Source organism: Kogia breviceps, chromosome 13 (assembly GCF_026419965.1).
Source record: "Kogia breviceps isolate mKogBre1 chromosome 13, mKogBre1 haplotype 1, whole genome shotgun sequence".
NCBI classification, from domain to species: domain Eukaryota; kingdom Metazoa; phylum Chordata; class Mammalia; order Artiodactyla; family Physeteridae; genus Kogia; species Kogia breviceps.
Window position 1 is genome coordinate 11,204,248 of NC_081322.1, and position 16,124 is coordinate 11,220,371.

The following is a 16,124-nucleotide window of genomic DNA, read 5'->3' on the forward strand; positions in this document are numbered from 1 at the left end:
CTGTCCTCACCTTGCTGGGTTCACTAGGTATAGGCACCATGGACCTTACTTACGTGTATACATCAGAATGATCCGGGAACTTAAAAAACCTATAGTAGGTATGCCCAGACATTTTATTCCAGGGATTATAATTCCATCTGGAATAAGGTAGTAGAAAACCAGTGCCATGCTAGTAAATCTATGCCATGCTCAAAATTTTCTGGATTTTTTTTTTACTGGTCCATGAAATCCCAATTCTGGAAACACTGACTTAGCTGAGGCAATCTAAGTCTGGTAGGCTTTAGGAAGTTTCTAGCAATTATCTAATATTGTCCTTATTTGCTAGATATAAAACCTAACTTTTGTCTGGGAGTTAACCAGGGGAGAGATGAGGTATTGATGGGAAAAAAAGGGTTTTAACCTCAATTATTCCATACTTCTACCATAAAGCTGCCAATGGAAAATGTGTATCAGGCAAGTCGAGCCTACAGAACAGGACAATCATAGAGGGAACTGCAGGCCTGTCTGTCAAAGAGCATACTGAGTTCACTTCTCCATTTCAGACAGCTAATCGAAGAAGCACTTTCCGTATTACAGAAACCAGAGAACGTGAAATATGTATGTTGCCAGAGAAATATACATATATGTTCTCTCTCTCTCTCTTTAGTAGCACGTGCTATTGTGCTCCATTACTTACGCTTGTATTTGAGGTTTTGGTGAATTTTCATACCAGGACAGTGAAGAGGTGAAGTTGTAAGAAGCGCTGCTTGGCTGCTTTGTAATGGCATCACATTTACTCTTAGAAGAATACTTAACACTACAAGGAGACTCTCGTGGTGCAGATGGGAAGGACAGACAGCCGGAAGTACAGACAGTAGGCATAGTTATACCATCCCTCAGATAGTCACTGCTAATGTTTTCAGATTTGATAAATCTTTCTTCTTCTAGGGCACCCCGGTCTGTACAGTGAGCATGTGCTGTTCCATCCAGAGTTGCGTCATCTGTCTCCTCATAATACCCATTTTGAACCATTCGCTGGTCCTGCTCTTCTTCCTCCTCTTCTTTACCCTGTTCCTGCTGAAGAGGACTAATTTCTTTTTCAGAAGTTTCCTTCGGAGGGCTAACTGAATTGCTGTAGCTAACAGTACATGTGTCAGAATTATCTGTACTGCTTTGACAGCCAAAATAATTTTCCACAAGCCCTTGCTTTACCATATCAGGACTGACTGAAAAAGGGTCACCTGTACCCAGGTGAGTTTCATCTTTAACTGTAGGGGCTTCTGAATACATTTGTTTGAGATTTAACGCATCGCTATTTTTTCTTTTCACAGTTCTATCTTCACTGACGTCTGTCCTGGTAGAAATGGAACCTGAAACGACACAAGGGGTGCCTGAACAAACCAGTCCTGAACTTAACGGAACTGCGGTCCCTGCAGGGTCACTAGATTTATCAGGACTCTGGGAGTCTTTACACACAGTGTCCAAGTTAGGTTTGGAGCTGCAACTACTTTTCACATCACTGGAAGTACCTTCGTCTGAAAAAACAAATTGTAAAGGGTCTTTAGTGCTTGAATTTAAGGAATGTATTGCTATCCTTTCATTGTCCAAATGCCCTGAAAGCACGACACTCTGCTGTTGCAAGATAATACTTGACTTTTTCCTATCGTCACATTTTGGCACATCAATTGTTCCTAGATTCAACACGGTTCTGCTATCGCTTAGGTGGCATTCAGGTACAGCAGATTTCTTAGGATTTTCATCAGGTGACAGCTCATCGTCAGAAGGCAGAGAGTTTATGGACGTTAAGGATGACTGGATCTCACTGAAAGCACTTGTGCTCTCAGTACAGTGGCTGCCTACTGAAAACTTTACATTATGATCCGGCTTCATCAAAAGCTGAGGAAATAACCTTTCGTTATTGTAAAGACCTTGCCCTTGTGCAGTTTCAAAGACTAGGTCAGGGTTTGGATGTGTTGCAACAGAGCTTGGTTCACTTTCCACACCTGAATCTGAGAACCGAGACGAGGCACACGTGGCACTAACATCTGGTAACTTAATTGAGTCTCCACTCACTACAACATGATATTCTCTTGTAGAAGAAGCAGGTGGATTACTTCTTAGCTTAGCCGATGATTCTCCAACAGAACGACACTTTGCTTCCTGCAAAGCTTCCTTTTCAAGTGTTAGTTCTATAGATTTAGATTTACCGTTAGATTCTAAGGACTCAAAGTTGGGTAGTTGTAAACTATCCACAAATATTTCATCTTGTCGAAGCTCTGTCCAAGGTCCTATTTTAACAGTTATTTTCTCTCCACTGAAAGGGTCTTTATTGGAGGGCTTCACTTCAATTGTCCTAACTCCCGAAGTGGGGGCAGTTTGATGATCGTGGCAATCATCTGATGAACTTCTGGATGCCACACTGTGTTCCACTTGTGCAATTTCACTATCGTCCTGGGAGATATCAAGTTTACCTGAAATGTACAAATTTGCACAAAGATTTAGGCTGCCAGAGTTCAAAGGATCAAACAGGTCTGGTTGCATATTTTCAATATCTGGAGACTTTTGTTCAGTTCTCTCTGTATTAGCTGGCAAATAGCTAGCTTCCTTTTGACTTGTCTGTCTGATGTAGGTCTTTAGGTCAAAATTATATCCACATATTGTGGTGTCCAGACCTTCCTTCTGACTATGTGAAGGATTGCCTTCAAAGCTTTTAAAGAGATCATTTGATGCTGTACTTTTCAAACATTTGTAGCCTACCAAAACCACAGAATCCTTAGAGCTCTGTTTTATTAATTTTTTTGTGTTTTCAGGTTTCATTGTTTTCATGAGCTTAGTAACCTTAACCTTGGATTTATTTGATTCTTCATTCTTTCCTTTTAGAGACTTTGTTAGCTGCTTTTCACTTTCTGTAGACCAAAAACTGGAGGCCCCAGCAGGTCTGACTTTCAACTCTGGGCTGGAAAGTCCAGCTAGAGAGCTTTCTTCAGTCTCACATTTATCCATTCTACTGGACTCTGATCTCTGAAGACTCTGAATTCCCATCCAGGGTGCATCTAAGTCTTTTATCCAAAGAAAAAGAAATTCAGGTTTAAAACGAGGTATAAGAACTCATGATTAAGACTACTTTCTCTGACTATAACTTTCTAATATCCTCAAAAATAAATAAAACTGGAGGGGGGAAACAGCCCCACATTAAGGAATGGCTTTATGTATATTAGACAGAATATACTGAAAATGACACACACAGCTTCCATATTTTAGTTAGATTACACTTACCTTCAGTAACTGCATCTAAATACCTGTCTTCAAAGATCACAGGTAATGAATTGAGATCTCCATCTAATTCACTACACTCAATGGGCAGAGGTGGGAGAGAGCCGCAGAAGGAAGTGTTTTTGAGAGCGGTGCACATCTGGAGGTGACTCTGAGCACTGAAAAACATGTCGCGCGTCAGACTGCAATCTAGACAATCTCACCAATTTCACCTCATCGTCTCTCCGGGACCACCCCTCCTCAAGACAACCGCCTTACGAAAGAGCTCCTTGGTCAGAGATAAAAACTGGTACGATGAAAATTATGGTTTGTTGACAAAAATTACTGACTAATAAAATTTTGGTTTATTGATAAATTATTTAATTTCTGTTATACTCTTCTATACTTTTAAATGTTATTTCAAAGTGAGTCATCTGTGCTTAATGTCTGAACATCCTAATTAGCTGAGAATAGCATAGAGGAGAAAGACCAAAAGCTCAAATGCCTGCTAACGATTTGATGATAATGTTGAAAAAAAAAGTTAACGCGCATTGATGAATACAATTAACAGCTATTTTAAAAAAGGTACATAACTCTCTAATGCAAAATAGTTCTTTTAAAAAAACTTTCTTATGGAAAATTTGAAACAAATCAAAGTACACACAGAACAGCACCATAAGCCCCATGAACAAACGTTTTCCCTTCCTGCTTTGTCTGTACCTCCACTCACTGCCTGCCCACACACCCTATGATTATTTACACTTGTCCGTTGGGGCATATATTTTGCATGCACTGAAACAAACAAATCTCGGCTGCACAATTCTGACAAACTGACACGCGATACAGAACATTTTCCACCTGTCCAGAGAGTACTCTCACGTCTTTCCAGGCAAGCTCCCAGCCCAAGTAGACACCAAGAAAACCACTCTTCTGACTTTCTTCACCTTAGTCTTACGTGTTCCAGAACTTCATATAAACAGAGTCATATATTCTTTACTCTTTTATGTCTGACTTCTTTCACTCAACATAATGTCCTCAAAATATTCTTTAAAGCCAAAGAAAACCAGATCTAAATGTACTCAGTAGGGAAAGTGGAAGGCATCCACTCAGGATGTTTGAATTGTAAATCTTTTACATAACAGCAGGAAGCGCCAGTCAGACTACCTGTGAAAATATGTAATACATAATGATAAATGTAAGAGATTCTGACCTGTGAAGATAAAAATACAACAAGATGGCCAAATGAAAGGCTGGAGCCAGGGCTGCGTGGGACCCCCAAGGGTGGGGTAGATCTGTGTGGGGAGGGGTAACGGCGCAGTATACTTCTTTATGTAAGGGAGGGGTCTTTAGTGAAGTAATGCATAAGATTTAACGCAATTTGACTAAACTTCAAATTGTCCTAATGTCTTTCACTGTAAATATTGTATATTCTGTCACTGATAAATTCTGAGATGATATCTTATGTAAAAGGAAATAGAATCGTTTAAATTTTGGATTTATGCTACTCACTGAAGTTCCTGGTATGCAATGGCAGCTTCTCTTGGATGTTCAAAACAAAAGAATGCCTCAGAAAATCTGCGCACCTGGAAAATTCCAAAAGGGGGTATGAATAACATGGCACATTTAAAAAGTCAGGAACTGGGTGGCAGGGAAAGAAACCCCCTTTGCGAGGCCCTCCATAACCACCCCTGTGAGAATTACTCTCCCTCCTCAGGGTCGCCAAAGCACTGTACTTTGGCACTTACTGCAAGAGTTAAAATAAGAATAGAATGTAGGTAAGAAATTTTGTTTTATTACATTATGGATCCACCATTCATCCTCCTTGAAGATGGTGATTCTGTCTGTCTTATTTACCACTACATCCCCACACCAAGCACAGCACCCAGCGCACAGAAGAATGGTGGGTCAGCTAGCACTCCCCGGTGCTGGGTGCCAGGCATCCCAGTACACACCAGCTGAGCTGATGGTGGACTCGCTGGCTCTGTGACCTTCGGCATTTCACCTTGGAGCCTCGATGACTCTTTTTCAATTACACTTAATACTTATTCTTCATAGGGGGTTATTGAAAAGAATAAACAAGATAATGTATTTGACAGCAGTTTTAATCTGGAAAGTGTCTATAAATATAAGCTATTACAATTACCACTGTAGCATTCACATTTTTTCTTAAAATAACTGTATATGTGAACTGTCTCCCCTCCTAATGTGTAATGTTCTTTAGAGTAGGAATTGTTTTTTGGATGATCTTTGCTATCCCCCCAAAGTATGTCTTAGTATGTTACAGAAGCAAGTACTTGGTAAATACTGGTTGAATCTAGTTGAATATTTCTTCCATCATATTTGTATTCTGACCCTTTCATTTCTAACTATGTAGGAAAAGGCTTTGTCAGCTACTGGAGCAACTGAAGCAACAGTAAGGGGATGGAAAAGATATTTTGTTTGAAGGGCATGTGGAGGAGAGAGAAATGATATTACATCTTGCAATTATATTACACCTAAGATTTTTTTCTAAAGGGAAATACAACTTAGGGGTCTTTGGTTTTAAATGTACAATGAGGGGCTTCCCTGGTGGCGCAGTGGTTAAGAATCCACCTGCCAATGCAGGGGACACGGGTTCGAGCCCTGGTCTGGGAAGATCCCACATGCCACAGAGCAACTAAGCCCGTGTGCCACAACTACTGAGCCTGCGCTCTAGAGCCCGCGAGCCACAACTACTGAAGCCCGTGCCACAACTACTGAAGCCCACATGGCCTAGAGCCCTCACGCTGCAACTACTGAGCCCAGGCGCCACAACTACTGAAGCCTGCACGCTCTAGGGCCCATGTGCCCCAACTACTGAGTCAACGTGCTGCAACTACTGAAACCTGCACGCCTAGAGCCGGTGCTCCACAATAAGAGAAGCCACTGCAATGAGATGCCCACTCACCGCAACGAAGAGTAGCCCCCGCTCACCGCAACTAGAGAAAGCCTGTGGGCAGCAGCAAAGACCCAACACAAACAAACAAAATAATACATATTCAAAAAAGAGTCAAATATTTTAAAAGCCAAATGCAGAAAATTATGTATTGTATGCTCCCCCTTGTTTGTTTGTTTGTTTGTTTGTTTTGCTGTATGCGGGTCTCTCACTGTTGTGGTATCTCCCGTTGCAGAGCACAGGCTCCGGACGTGCAGGCTCAGCGGCCATGGCTCACGGGCCCAGCCGCTACGCGGCACGTGGGATCTTCCCGGACCGGGGCACGAACCCATATCCCCTGCATTGGCAGGCGGACTCTCAACCACTGCGCCACCAGGGAAGCCCCTCCCCCTTGTATTTTAAAAAAGAGAGGGGAGGCTGATGGTGATGGGGTTCTGGACATGCTACCCCAAATTATGGCACCTTGGCACATTGAATATCTTAAGGTGAAGAAATTTAAGAAAAGGAAGAGCAGGAAAATCACTGTGACCTCCTCACCAACCTTCTCCCCTAAAACAGGTCATAAAACCCTCATGTGAGAGGTGCCCTCACTATACCCAGAGGAATGGAACGTCCATTCTTATCTCCCAAAACAAAGGAATGCCAAGAAGAAGCCTACAAACAGGCCTTGCTAAAAAATTCCCTCGGTTTACTACAATTACTTCATATTCCTTAACCTATCATATTCCTTCATGAACTGTCAACTCTTTATCAAGCCTATCATAAAATACTCAGGTCTGTTTCTTTGGGTCTTCATTTCCTTATGAAGGCTACCTTGTCACATAAAACTTATATTAAACAAACTTGTACACTTCTCAGGGCTTCCCTGGTGGCGCAGTGGTTAAGAATCTTCCTGCCAATGCAGCGGACACTGGTTCCAGCCCTGGTCCGGGAAGTTCCCACCTGCTGCGGAGCAACTAAGCCCGTGCACCACAGCTACTGAGCCTGCGTTCTAGAGCCCACGAGCCACAACTACTGAGCCCACGTGCCACAACTACTGAAGCCCGCGCACCGAGAGCCCGTGCTCCGCAACAAGAGAAGCCACCACAAGAAGCAGCCCACGCACCGCAATGAAGAGTAGCCCCCGCTCACCACAACTAGAGAAAAGTCTGGGCGCAGCAATGAAGACCCAATGCAACCAAAAAAAAAAAAAATGTACAGTGAATTGGAGAAACGTTTTATTTGTCATCAAGTTATAGCCAGTTGAGTTTCTGACTTCCTAAGCTTATCTCCCTGAGTTGGTGAGACCAGGTCTTCAGAGGGACAAGTCGACAGGGGGCAACGAAACGTCTGTGGGAAGGACGCAACTGTCTTCACCTTCAAATGTTGCTGACGGCCCCTTCTTCCTCTCCAACACTAAGGGAGACATGAGGAAAACTTATCTGCCCGCCTGCCTGTCTGTCTGTCTGTTAGAGGTATTTTCCCCGAGGGCTGGAAAGTGTAAAGAAATGCAGCCTGAAGTCATCTGGATTCCTGCAGCTGCAGCTGGGCCTGCCTCCCCGTCCTTCCCTGACCCCTACAATAAGAACCATCATTTCTGGACAGCATCCTCCCTACCAGGCTCCGTGCTAAGCACTTAAGTTTCATTCTTTGATTTGAACCATTATAAAAACTCTATGAAGTGCATACATCTTCATTTAACAAGTGAGGCAAGACAACATAGCTGGGCTGTGATACACGTGGGATTCAAATAAAGACTTGAGAAAAGGGTCAAGACTTGTGCTCCAACCACCGATCCCTTCCCTTCTGCATTAAGACTCCCTGTTATCATAAAGTCTTTCCTTTCCTCTCTGCTCCCAGACGAGGTTCTCTGTCTGAACTTTCTCCTGCCCTGATTTCCGGGCAGTGGCAACCCGCGAGGAAGACGGCTGGCAACAGCACTGTGAGGCCATAACTAAGGCATCACTGCCACCTGACGGCAGCACAGCTTAATTCTGGGCAAAAGGCATGCATAGAAAAAAATGTCAAATTTACAAACTCAGGATATGAGTAACAGATATTAATAGTTTGGTATATATATATATATATATATATATATATATATATACACATATGTATATATCTGCAAGACAAGTTTTGAGTATGTACCCTAATTTTAAAGAATCTACTTATTTGGCAATATCAACTATTCAAAATTTAACTAGGCCGTTAAAAAAAAGGCTTTAAGGGTTCAAAATGGGTGTTTATAGTGCTTTAAAGAGTTAAATGTTCGTTTATCTATGTTCACCCTAATATGTTGTTTAAATTGCTAAGCAATGCTTACTATAATAATTTTAATACATAATTATTAATATAACTATATTTATTATAATTTAATATATTAATCACATATTATAATATTTACTACAATAATTTTATACATGCTCATCCAGGTTAGATTCTAATCTGTAGTGCAGAGTCTAAATATGTGATATATTATCTATGTTGCCTTGAAGAAAGAAGGCACCTCACAAGTGTTCACTGAACAAATGTTTCCTTTTTTGAATTTTTGAATTTTATTTAATTTATTTTTTTATACAGCAGGTTCTTATTAGTTATCCGTTTTATACCTATTAGTGTATACATGTCAATCCCAATCTCCCAGTTCATCCCACACCCCTGCCCCACCACTTTCCCAACTTGGTGTATGTACATTTGTTCTCTACATGTGTCTCTATTTCTGCCCTGTGAACTGGTTCATCTATATCATTTTTCTAGGTTCCACATATATGTGTTAATGTACGATATGTGTTTTTCTCTTTCTGACTTACTTCACTCTGTATGGCAGTCTCTATGTCCATCCACGGCTCTGCAAATGGCACTATTTCATTCCCTTTTATGGCTGGGTAATATTCCATTGTATATATGTACCACATGTTCTTTATCCATTTGTCTGTCGATGGACATTTAGCTTGCTTCCATGACCTGGCTATTGTAAATAGTGCTGCAAGAATATTGGGGTGCATGTGTCTTTTTGAATTATGGTTTTCTCTGGGTATATGCTCAGTAGTGGGACTGCTGGGTCATATGGTAATTCTATTTTTAGATTTTTAAGGCACCTCCATACTGTTCTCCATACTGGCTGTATCAACTTACATGCCCACCAACAGTGCAAGAGGGTTCCCTTTTCTCCACACCCTCTCCAGCTACTGTCGTCTGCAGATTTTCTGATGATGCCCATTCTAACTGGTGTGAGGTGATACCTCATTGTAGTTTTGATTTGCATTCCTCTAACAATTAGTGATGTTGAGCAGCTTTTCATGAGCTTCTTGGCCATCTGTATGTCTTCTTTGGAGAAATGTCTACTTAGGTCTTCTGCTCATTTTTGGATTGGGTTGTTTGTTTTTTTTAATATTGAGCTGCAGGAGCTATTTATATATTCTGGAGATTAATCCTTTGTTGATTTGTTTGCAAACATTTTCTCCCGTTCTGAGGGTTGTCTTTTCATCTTGTTTGTAGTTTCTTTTGCTTTGCAAAAGCTTTTAAGTTTCATTAGGTCCCATTTGTTTATTTTTGTTTTTATTTCCATTACTCTAGGAGGTGGATTAAAAAAGATCTTGCTGTGATTTATGTCAGAGTGTTCTTCCTATGTTTTCCTCTGAGAGTTTTATAGTGTCCAGTCTCACATTTAGGTATTTAATCCATTTTGAGTTTATTTTTGTGTATGGTGTTAGGGAGTGTTCTAATTTCATTCTTTTACATGTAGCTGTCCACTGTTCCCAACACCACTTACTGAAGAGACTGTCTTTTCTCCATTGAATATCCTTGCCTCCTTTGTCATAGATTAATTGACCATAGGTGCGTGGGTTTATCTCTGGGCTTTCTATCCTGTTCCATTGATCTATATTTCTGTTTTTGTGCCAGTACCATATTGTCTTGATTACTGTAGCTTTGCAGTATAGTCTGAAGTCAGGGAGTCTGATTCCTACAGCTCCATTTTTTTCCCTCAAGACTGCTTTGGCTATTGGGGGTCTTTTGTGTCTCCAGACAAAGTTTAAGATTTTTTTGTTCTAGTTCTGTAAAAACTGCCATTGGTAATTTGATAGGGATTGCACTGAATCTGCAGATTGCTTTGGGTAATATAGTCATTTTCACAATATTGATTCTTCCAATCCAAGAACATGTTATATCTCTCCATCTGTTCGTGTCATCTTTGATTTCTTTCATCTGTATCTTATAGTTTTCTGCATACAGGTCTTTTGTCTCCCTAGGTAGGTTTCTTCCTAGGTATTTTATTCTTTCTGCTGCAATGGTAAATGGGAGTGTTTCCTTAATTTCTCTTTCAGATCTTTCATCATTAGTCTATAGGAATGCCAGAGATTTCTGTGCATTAATTTTGTATCCTGCAACTTTACTGAATTCAATTATTAGCTCTAGCAGTTTTCTGGTGGCACCTTTAGGATTCTCTATGTATCTGCAAATAGTGACAGTTTTACTTCCTCTTTTCCAATTTGTATTCCTTTTATTTCTTTTTCTTCTCTGGTTGCCGTGGCTAGGACTTCCAAAACTATGTTGAATAACAGTGGTGAGAGTGGACATCCCTGTTTTCCTCCTGATCTTAGCGGAAATGCTTTCAGTTTTTCACCATTGAGAATAATGTTTCCTGTGGGTTTGTCGTATATGGCCTTTATTATGTTGTGGTAGGTTCCCTCTAGGCCCACTTTCTGGAGACTTTCTATCTTTGTGAAAAGCTTTTTCTGCAACTACTGAGATGATCATATGGTTTTTATTCCTCACTTTGTTAATATGGTGTACCACACTGATTGATTTGTGTATATTGAAGAATCCTTGCATCCCCAGGATAAATCCCACTTGATCATGGTGTATGATCCTTTTAATGTGCTGTTGGATTCTGTTTGCTAGTATTTTGTTGAGGATTTTTGCATCTATATTCATCAGTGATATTGGTCTGTAATTTTCTTTTTTTGTAGTTATCTTTGTCTGGTTTTGGTATTAGGGTGATGGTGGCCTCACAGAGGCCTCATAGAAATGAGTTTGGGAGTGTTCCTCCCTCTGCTATATTTTGGAAGAGTTTGAGAAGGATGGATGTTAGCTCTTCTTTAAATGTTTGATAGAATTCACCTGTGAAGCCATCTGGTCCTGCACTTCTGTTTATTGGAAGATTTTTAATCACAGTTTCAATTTCATTACTTGTGTTTGGTCTGTTCATATTTTCTATTTCTTCCTGGTTCAGTCTTGGAAGGTTATACCTTTCTAAGAATTTGTCCATTTCTTCCAGTTTGTCCATTTTATTGGCATAGAGTTGCTTGTAGTAGTCTCTTAGGATGCTTTGTATTTCTGTGGTGTCTGTTGTAACTTCTCCTTTTTCATTTCTAATTTTATTGATATGAGTCCTCTCCCTCTTTTTCTTGATGAGTCTGGCTGATGGTTTATCAATTTTGTTTATCTTCTCAAAGAACAAGCTTTTTGTTTTATCGATCTTTGCTATTGTTTTCTTTGTTTCTATTTCATTTATTTCTGCTCTGATCTTTATGATTTCTTTCCTTCTGCTACCTTTGGGTTTTGTTTGTTCTTCTTTCTCTAGTTCCTTTAGGTGTAGGGTTAGATTGTTTATGAGATTTTTCTTGCTTCCTGAGGTAGGCTTGTATAGCTATAAACTTCCCTCTTAGAACTGCTTTTGCTGCATCGCATAGGCTTTGGATCATTGTGTTTTTGTTGTCATTTGTCTCTAAGCATTTTTTGATTTCCTCAGTGCTCTTTTGGTTATTTAGTAATGTATTGTTTAGCCTCCATGTGTTTGTGTTTTTTATGTTTCTTTCTCTGTAATTGATTTTTAATCTCATAGCATTGTGGTCGGAAAAGATGCTTGATATGATTTCAATTTTCTTAAATTTACCGAGGCTTGATTTGTGACCCAAGATGTGATCTATCCTGGAGAATGTTCTGTGCGCGCTTGAGAAGAAAGTGTAATCTGCTGTTTGGGGATGGAATGTCCTATAAATATCAATTAAATCTATCTGGTCTATTGTGTCATTTAAAGCTTGTGTTTCCTTATTTGCTTTCATTATGGAGGATCTGTCCATTGGTGTAAGTGAGATGTTAAAGTCCCCCACTATTATTGTGTTACTGTCGATTTCCTCTTTTAGAGCTGTTAGCAGTTGCCTTATGTATTGATGTGCTCCTATGTTGGATGCATATATATTTATAATTGTTACATCTTCTTCTTGAATTGATCCCTGATCATTAGGTAGTGTCCTTCCTTGTCTCTTGTAACATCCTTTATTTTAAAGTCTATTTTATCTGATATGAGTATCGCTACTCCAGCTTTCTTTTGATTTCCATTTGCATGGAATATATTTTTCCATCCCCTCACTTTCAGTCTGTATGTGGCCCTAGGTCTGAAGTGGGTCTCTTGTAGACAGCATATATATGGGTCTTGTTTTTGCATCCATTCAGTGAGCCTGTGTCTTTTGGTTGGGGCATTTAATCCATCTGCATTTAAGGTAATTATCAATATGTATGTTCCTATTACCATTTTCTTAATTGTTATCGGTTTGTTTTTGTAGGTCCTTTTCTTCTCTTGTGTTCCCCACTTAGAGAAGTTTCTTAGCATTTGTTGTACAGCTGGTTTGGTGGTGTTGAATTCTCTTAGCTTCTGCTTCCTCTGTAAAGCTTTTGATTTCTCCATCGAATCTGAAGGAGATCCTTGCTGGGCAGAGTAATCTTGGTTGTAGGTTCCTCCCTTTCATCACTTTAAGTATATCATGCCACTCCCTTCTGGCTTGTAGAGTTTCTGCTGAGAAATCAGCTGTTAACCTTATGGGAGTTCCCTTGTATGTTATTTGTCATTTTTCCCTTGTTGCTTTCAATAATTTTTCTTTGTCTTTAATTTTTGTCTGCTTGAGTACTGTGTGTCTCGGTGTGTTTCTCCTTGGGTTTATCACTCCTGGGACTCTCTGTGCTTCCTGGACTTGGGTGGCTATTTCCTTTCCCATGTTAGGGAAGTTTTCCACTATAATCGCTTCAAATATTTTCTCAGGGACTTGCTCTTGCTCTTCTCCTTCTGATACCCCTATAATGCGAATGTTTTTGCGTTTAATGTTGTCCCAGAGGTCTCTTAGGCTGTCTTCATTTCTTTTCATTCTTTTTTCTTTATTCTGTTCCATGGCAGTGAAGTCCACCATTCTGTCTTCTGGGTCACTTATCCATTCTTCTGCCTCAGTTATTCTGCTACTGATTTCTCCTAGTGTATTTTTCATTTCAGTTATTGTATTGTTCACCTCTGTTTGTTTGTCCTTTAATTCTTCTAGGTGTTTGTTGTTTAATTCTTCTAGGTCTCTGTTAAATATTTCTTGCATCTTCTCAATCTTTGCCTCCATTCTTTTTCTGAGGTCCTGGATCATCTTCACTATCTTTATTCTGAAATCTTTATTTGGAAGGTTGCCTATCTCCACTTCATTTGTTTTTCTGGGGTTTTACCTTGTTCCTTCATCTGGTACATTGCCCTCTGCCTTTTCATCTTGTCTATCTTTCTGTGAATGTGGTTTTTGTTCCACAGGCTGAAGGATTGTAGTTCTTCTTGCCTCTGCTGTCTGTCCTCTGGTGGATGAGGCTATCTGAACAAATGTTCTTTGAGTTGTTTTTATACAAACCTGATTTATGCTTACTATTACACACAACCCCTACTGGTTTAAGTTATTTGGTTTCTCAATCCACAGTACATTATAAAGAGCAAATGAAACCAAGGGAAAAGGAGAATTAGAGTATACATAGTATATATAGGCATTAAGTATACGTAAGTATACTAGGAAAAGGAAATGAGAACTTGATGCTGAAACAAAAAGGCCCCCCTTAAAGAAAACCTAGAAAATTCCCACAAAAAGCAGATAAAATAAGTAAAAAAATTAATATAACTTGGGCCTCTCTAGTGGAGGATCTACTATCCAGACATTTTTGAGAGCACAGGACACCAGTGTACTATTAAAGCAGAACACTTTACACAAGATTCATAATGATAACTAAGTCACTTTGAAAGGGCTAAATTAGATTCTATATAGTCTGCTTCAGAAGGTAAGCAACCATGAAGCACACTAGAAAGTTTTCATTTAAAATGGTCAAAAAGAATTTAAGGAAAATATCAGCCCTTTAAAAAGCACATATTGGATGATAACAAAATTCACTTTTGGGTAGACTTATTTCCTGAAAATGCTGGGCAAGTTTTTTGTATATACACATAAAAGCTATAATACATTTTATGTTAATAATTACACTAACAATGGAAGTCTGCCTAAACCTTGCAAAATAGGAAATAAATAGCATCAAACTAAATATTATAAATAAACAGTATGTTCTCAGAAAGTACTTCTACTTTATTAAAAAAGATATAGCTTAATATATTAAGGTTCATTGATACAGTTGTACTGAAGGAATATTAGATGAAGTAGTTTTAGAGATGAGTTCTTAAAAATGCAAACTGCGTAATGTTTTGAATAGATAATGCATCATTGTAAAGAAACCTTTAAGTGGGAAAGGATGGCTATACAATTTATTTCTAACTCTTCCCCTCTTCTAGAGCACAGAAAGCATCAATACACTTGAAAACGTTATGATCTTAAAATCTCCGTAAAAGTTAATAAGAATTCCTGACCCTCCACCCTTGTTAGGAGAAGCTAGTGGCTACACATTAGAATCCAGGGTCCTGCTGATCCATATGGAAGCTTTAAAGGACAAATTCAAATAGGTGCTCCTTCAGAAAAGAATGGAGATTCCTCAAAAAACTAAAAACAGAACTACCATATAATCCAGCAATCCCACTCCTGCGCATATATCTGGAGAAAACTCTAATTCAAAAGGATACATGCACCTCAATGTTCATTGCAGCACTATTCACAATAGCCAAGACATGGAAGCAACCTAAATGTCTACTGACAGATGAATGTGTGAAGAAGATGTGGTACATATATACAATGGAATACTACTCAGCTGTAAAAAAGAATGAAATAATGCCATTTGCAGCAACATGGATGGACCTGGAGATGATCATACGAAGTGAAGTAAGTGAGACAGAGAAAGACAAATATCATATGATATCACTTATAGGTGGAATCTAAAATAGGACACAAATGAACTTATCTATGAAACACAAACAGACTCACAGACTAGAGAACAGACTTGTGGTTGCCAGGCGGGAGGGCATTGGGGGAGGGAAGGAGTGGGAGTTTGGGATTTGCAGATGCAAACTAGTATATATAGAACAGATAAACAACAAGGTCCTACTGTATAGCCCAGGAAACTATATTCAATATCCTGTGATAAACCATAATGGAAAAAAACAGAAACAAAAACAAGAAGGTGCTCCTTCCACAGGCAGATACAACCTGCCTCCAGGGAGGACAGGACAGATTTCAGTTCCCACTCCCCCTAGTAGAATGCTCTTATTCAGGGAAAAGTCTAACCCTGTTAATCACTTGGAGAATTTTTTTAAAGTTACCCATGCCTGGGCCCCATTCAGCACTGGTAAGTTTTGAAGTTCCCTACGTGATTCTAATGTACAGCCATGGTTGAAAAGCACTATTTAACATCTACTCAGACCATGACAGAGAAACTAGTATTGGACTGACTCTACTGAAAACAACTTACAAAACTGCACAAGATACATGAGCAACTGTTTCAAGCACTGAGGAACATCAACTAGACATGCAAAGAAGCTGGAAGATGTAACTTACAACCAAGAGATAAAAGCAGTCAGTACAAGTAGACTCCAAGATAATCTATCTAGGTGTTAGAATTAGCAGGCAATTAGTCTAATTAATAGACTAAGTTTTTCAGAGCAGTTTTAGGTTTAGAGAAAAATTGATCAAAAAGTATAGGGAGTTCCAATTATACCCCAAGCCCCCAAGTTTCTCCTATTATTTACATCTTGTATTATGGTGATGCATTTGTTATAACTGACGAACCAATATTGATACATTATTATTAACTGAAGTCCATCATTTACATT

At 39.4% G+C, this 16,124-nt stretch overlaps 1 protein-coding gene across 15 annotated transcripts in view; it reads right to left on the reverse strand.

Moving 5' to 3' along the window:
* The window catches only part of FAM135A (family with sequence similarity 135 member A), a 122,421-nt gene that overhangs the window by 26,293 nt on the left and 80,004 nt on the right, over nucleotides 1-16,124 (reverse strand). For 11 of the 15 annotated variants that reach the window (XM_067011376.1, XM_067011374.1, XM_059083823.2 and 8 more), the window contains 3 exons: nucleotides 4,741-4,814; nucleotides 3,256-3,410; nucleotides 677-3,038 (listed from right to left, as the gene is read on the reverse strand). In XM_067011376.1, the coding sequence (XP_066867477.1) occupies nucleotides 677-3,038; nucleotides 3,256-3,410; nucleotides 4,741-4,814 (2,591 nt within the window). The remainder of the gene's footprint in view (nucleotides 1-676; nucleotides 3,039-3,255; nucleotides 3,411-4,740; nucleotides 4,815-16,124) is intronic. The other 4 variants (XM_059083826.2, XM_067011382.1, XM_067011381.1 and 1 more) reach the window with 1 other exon arrangement.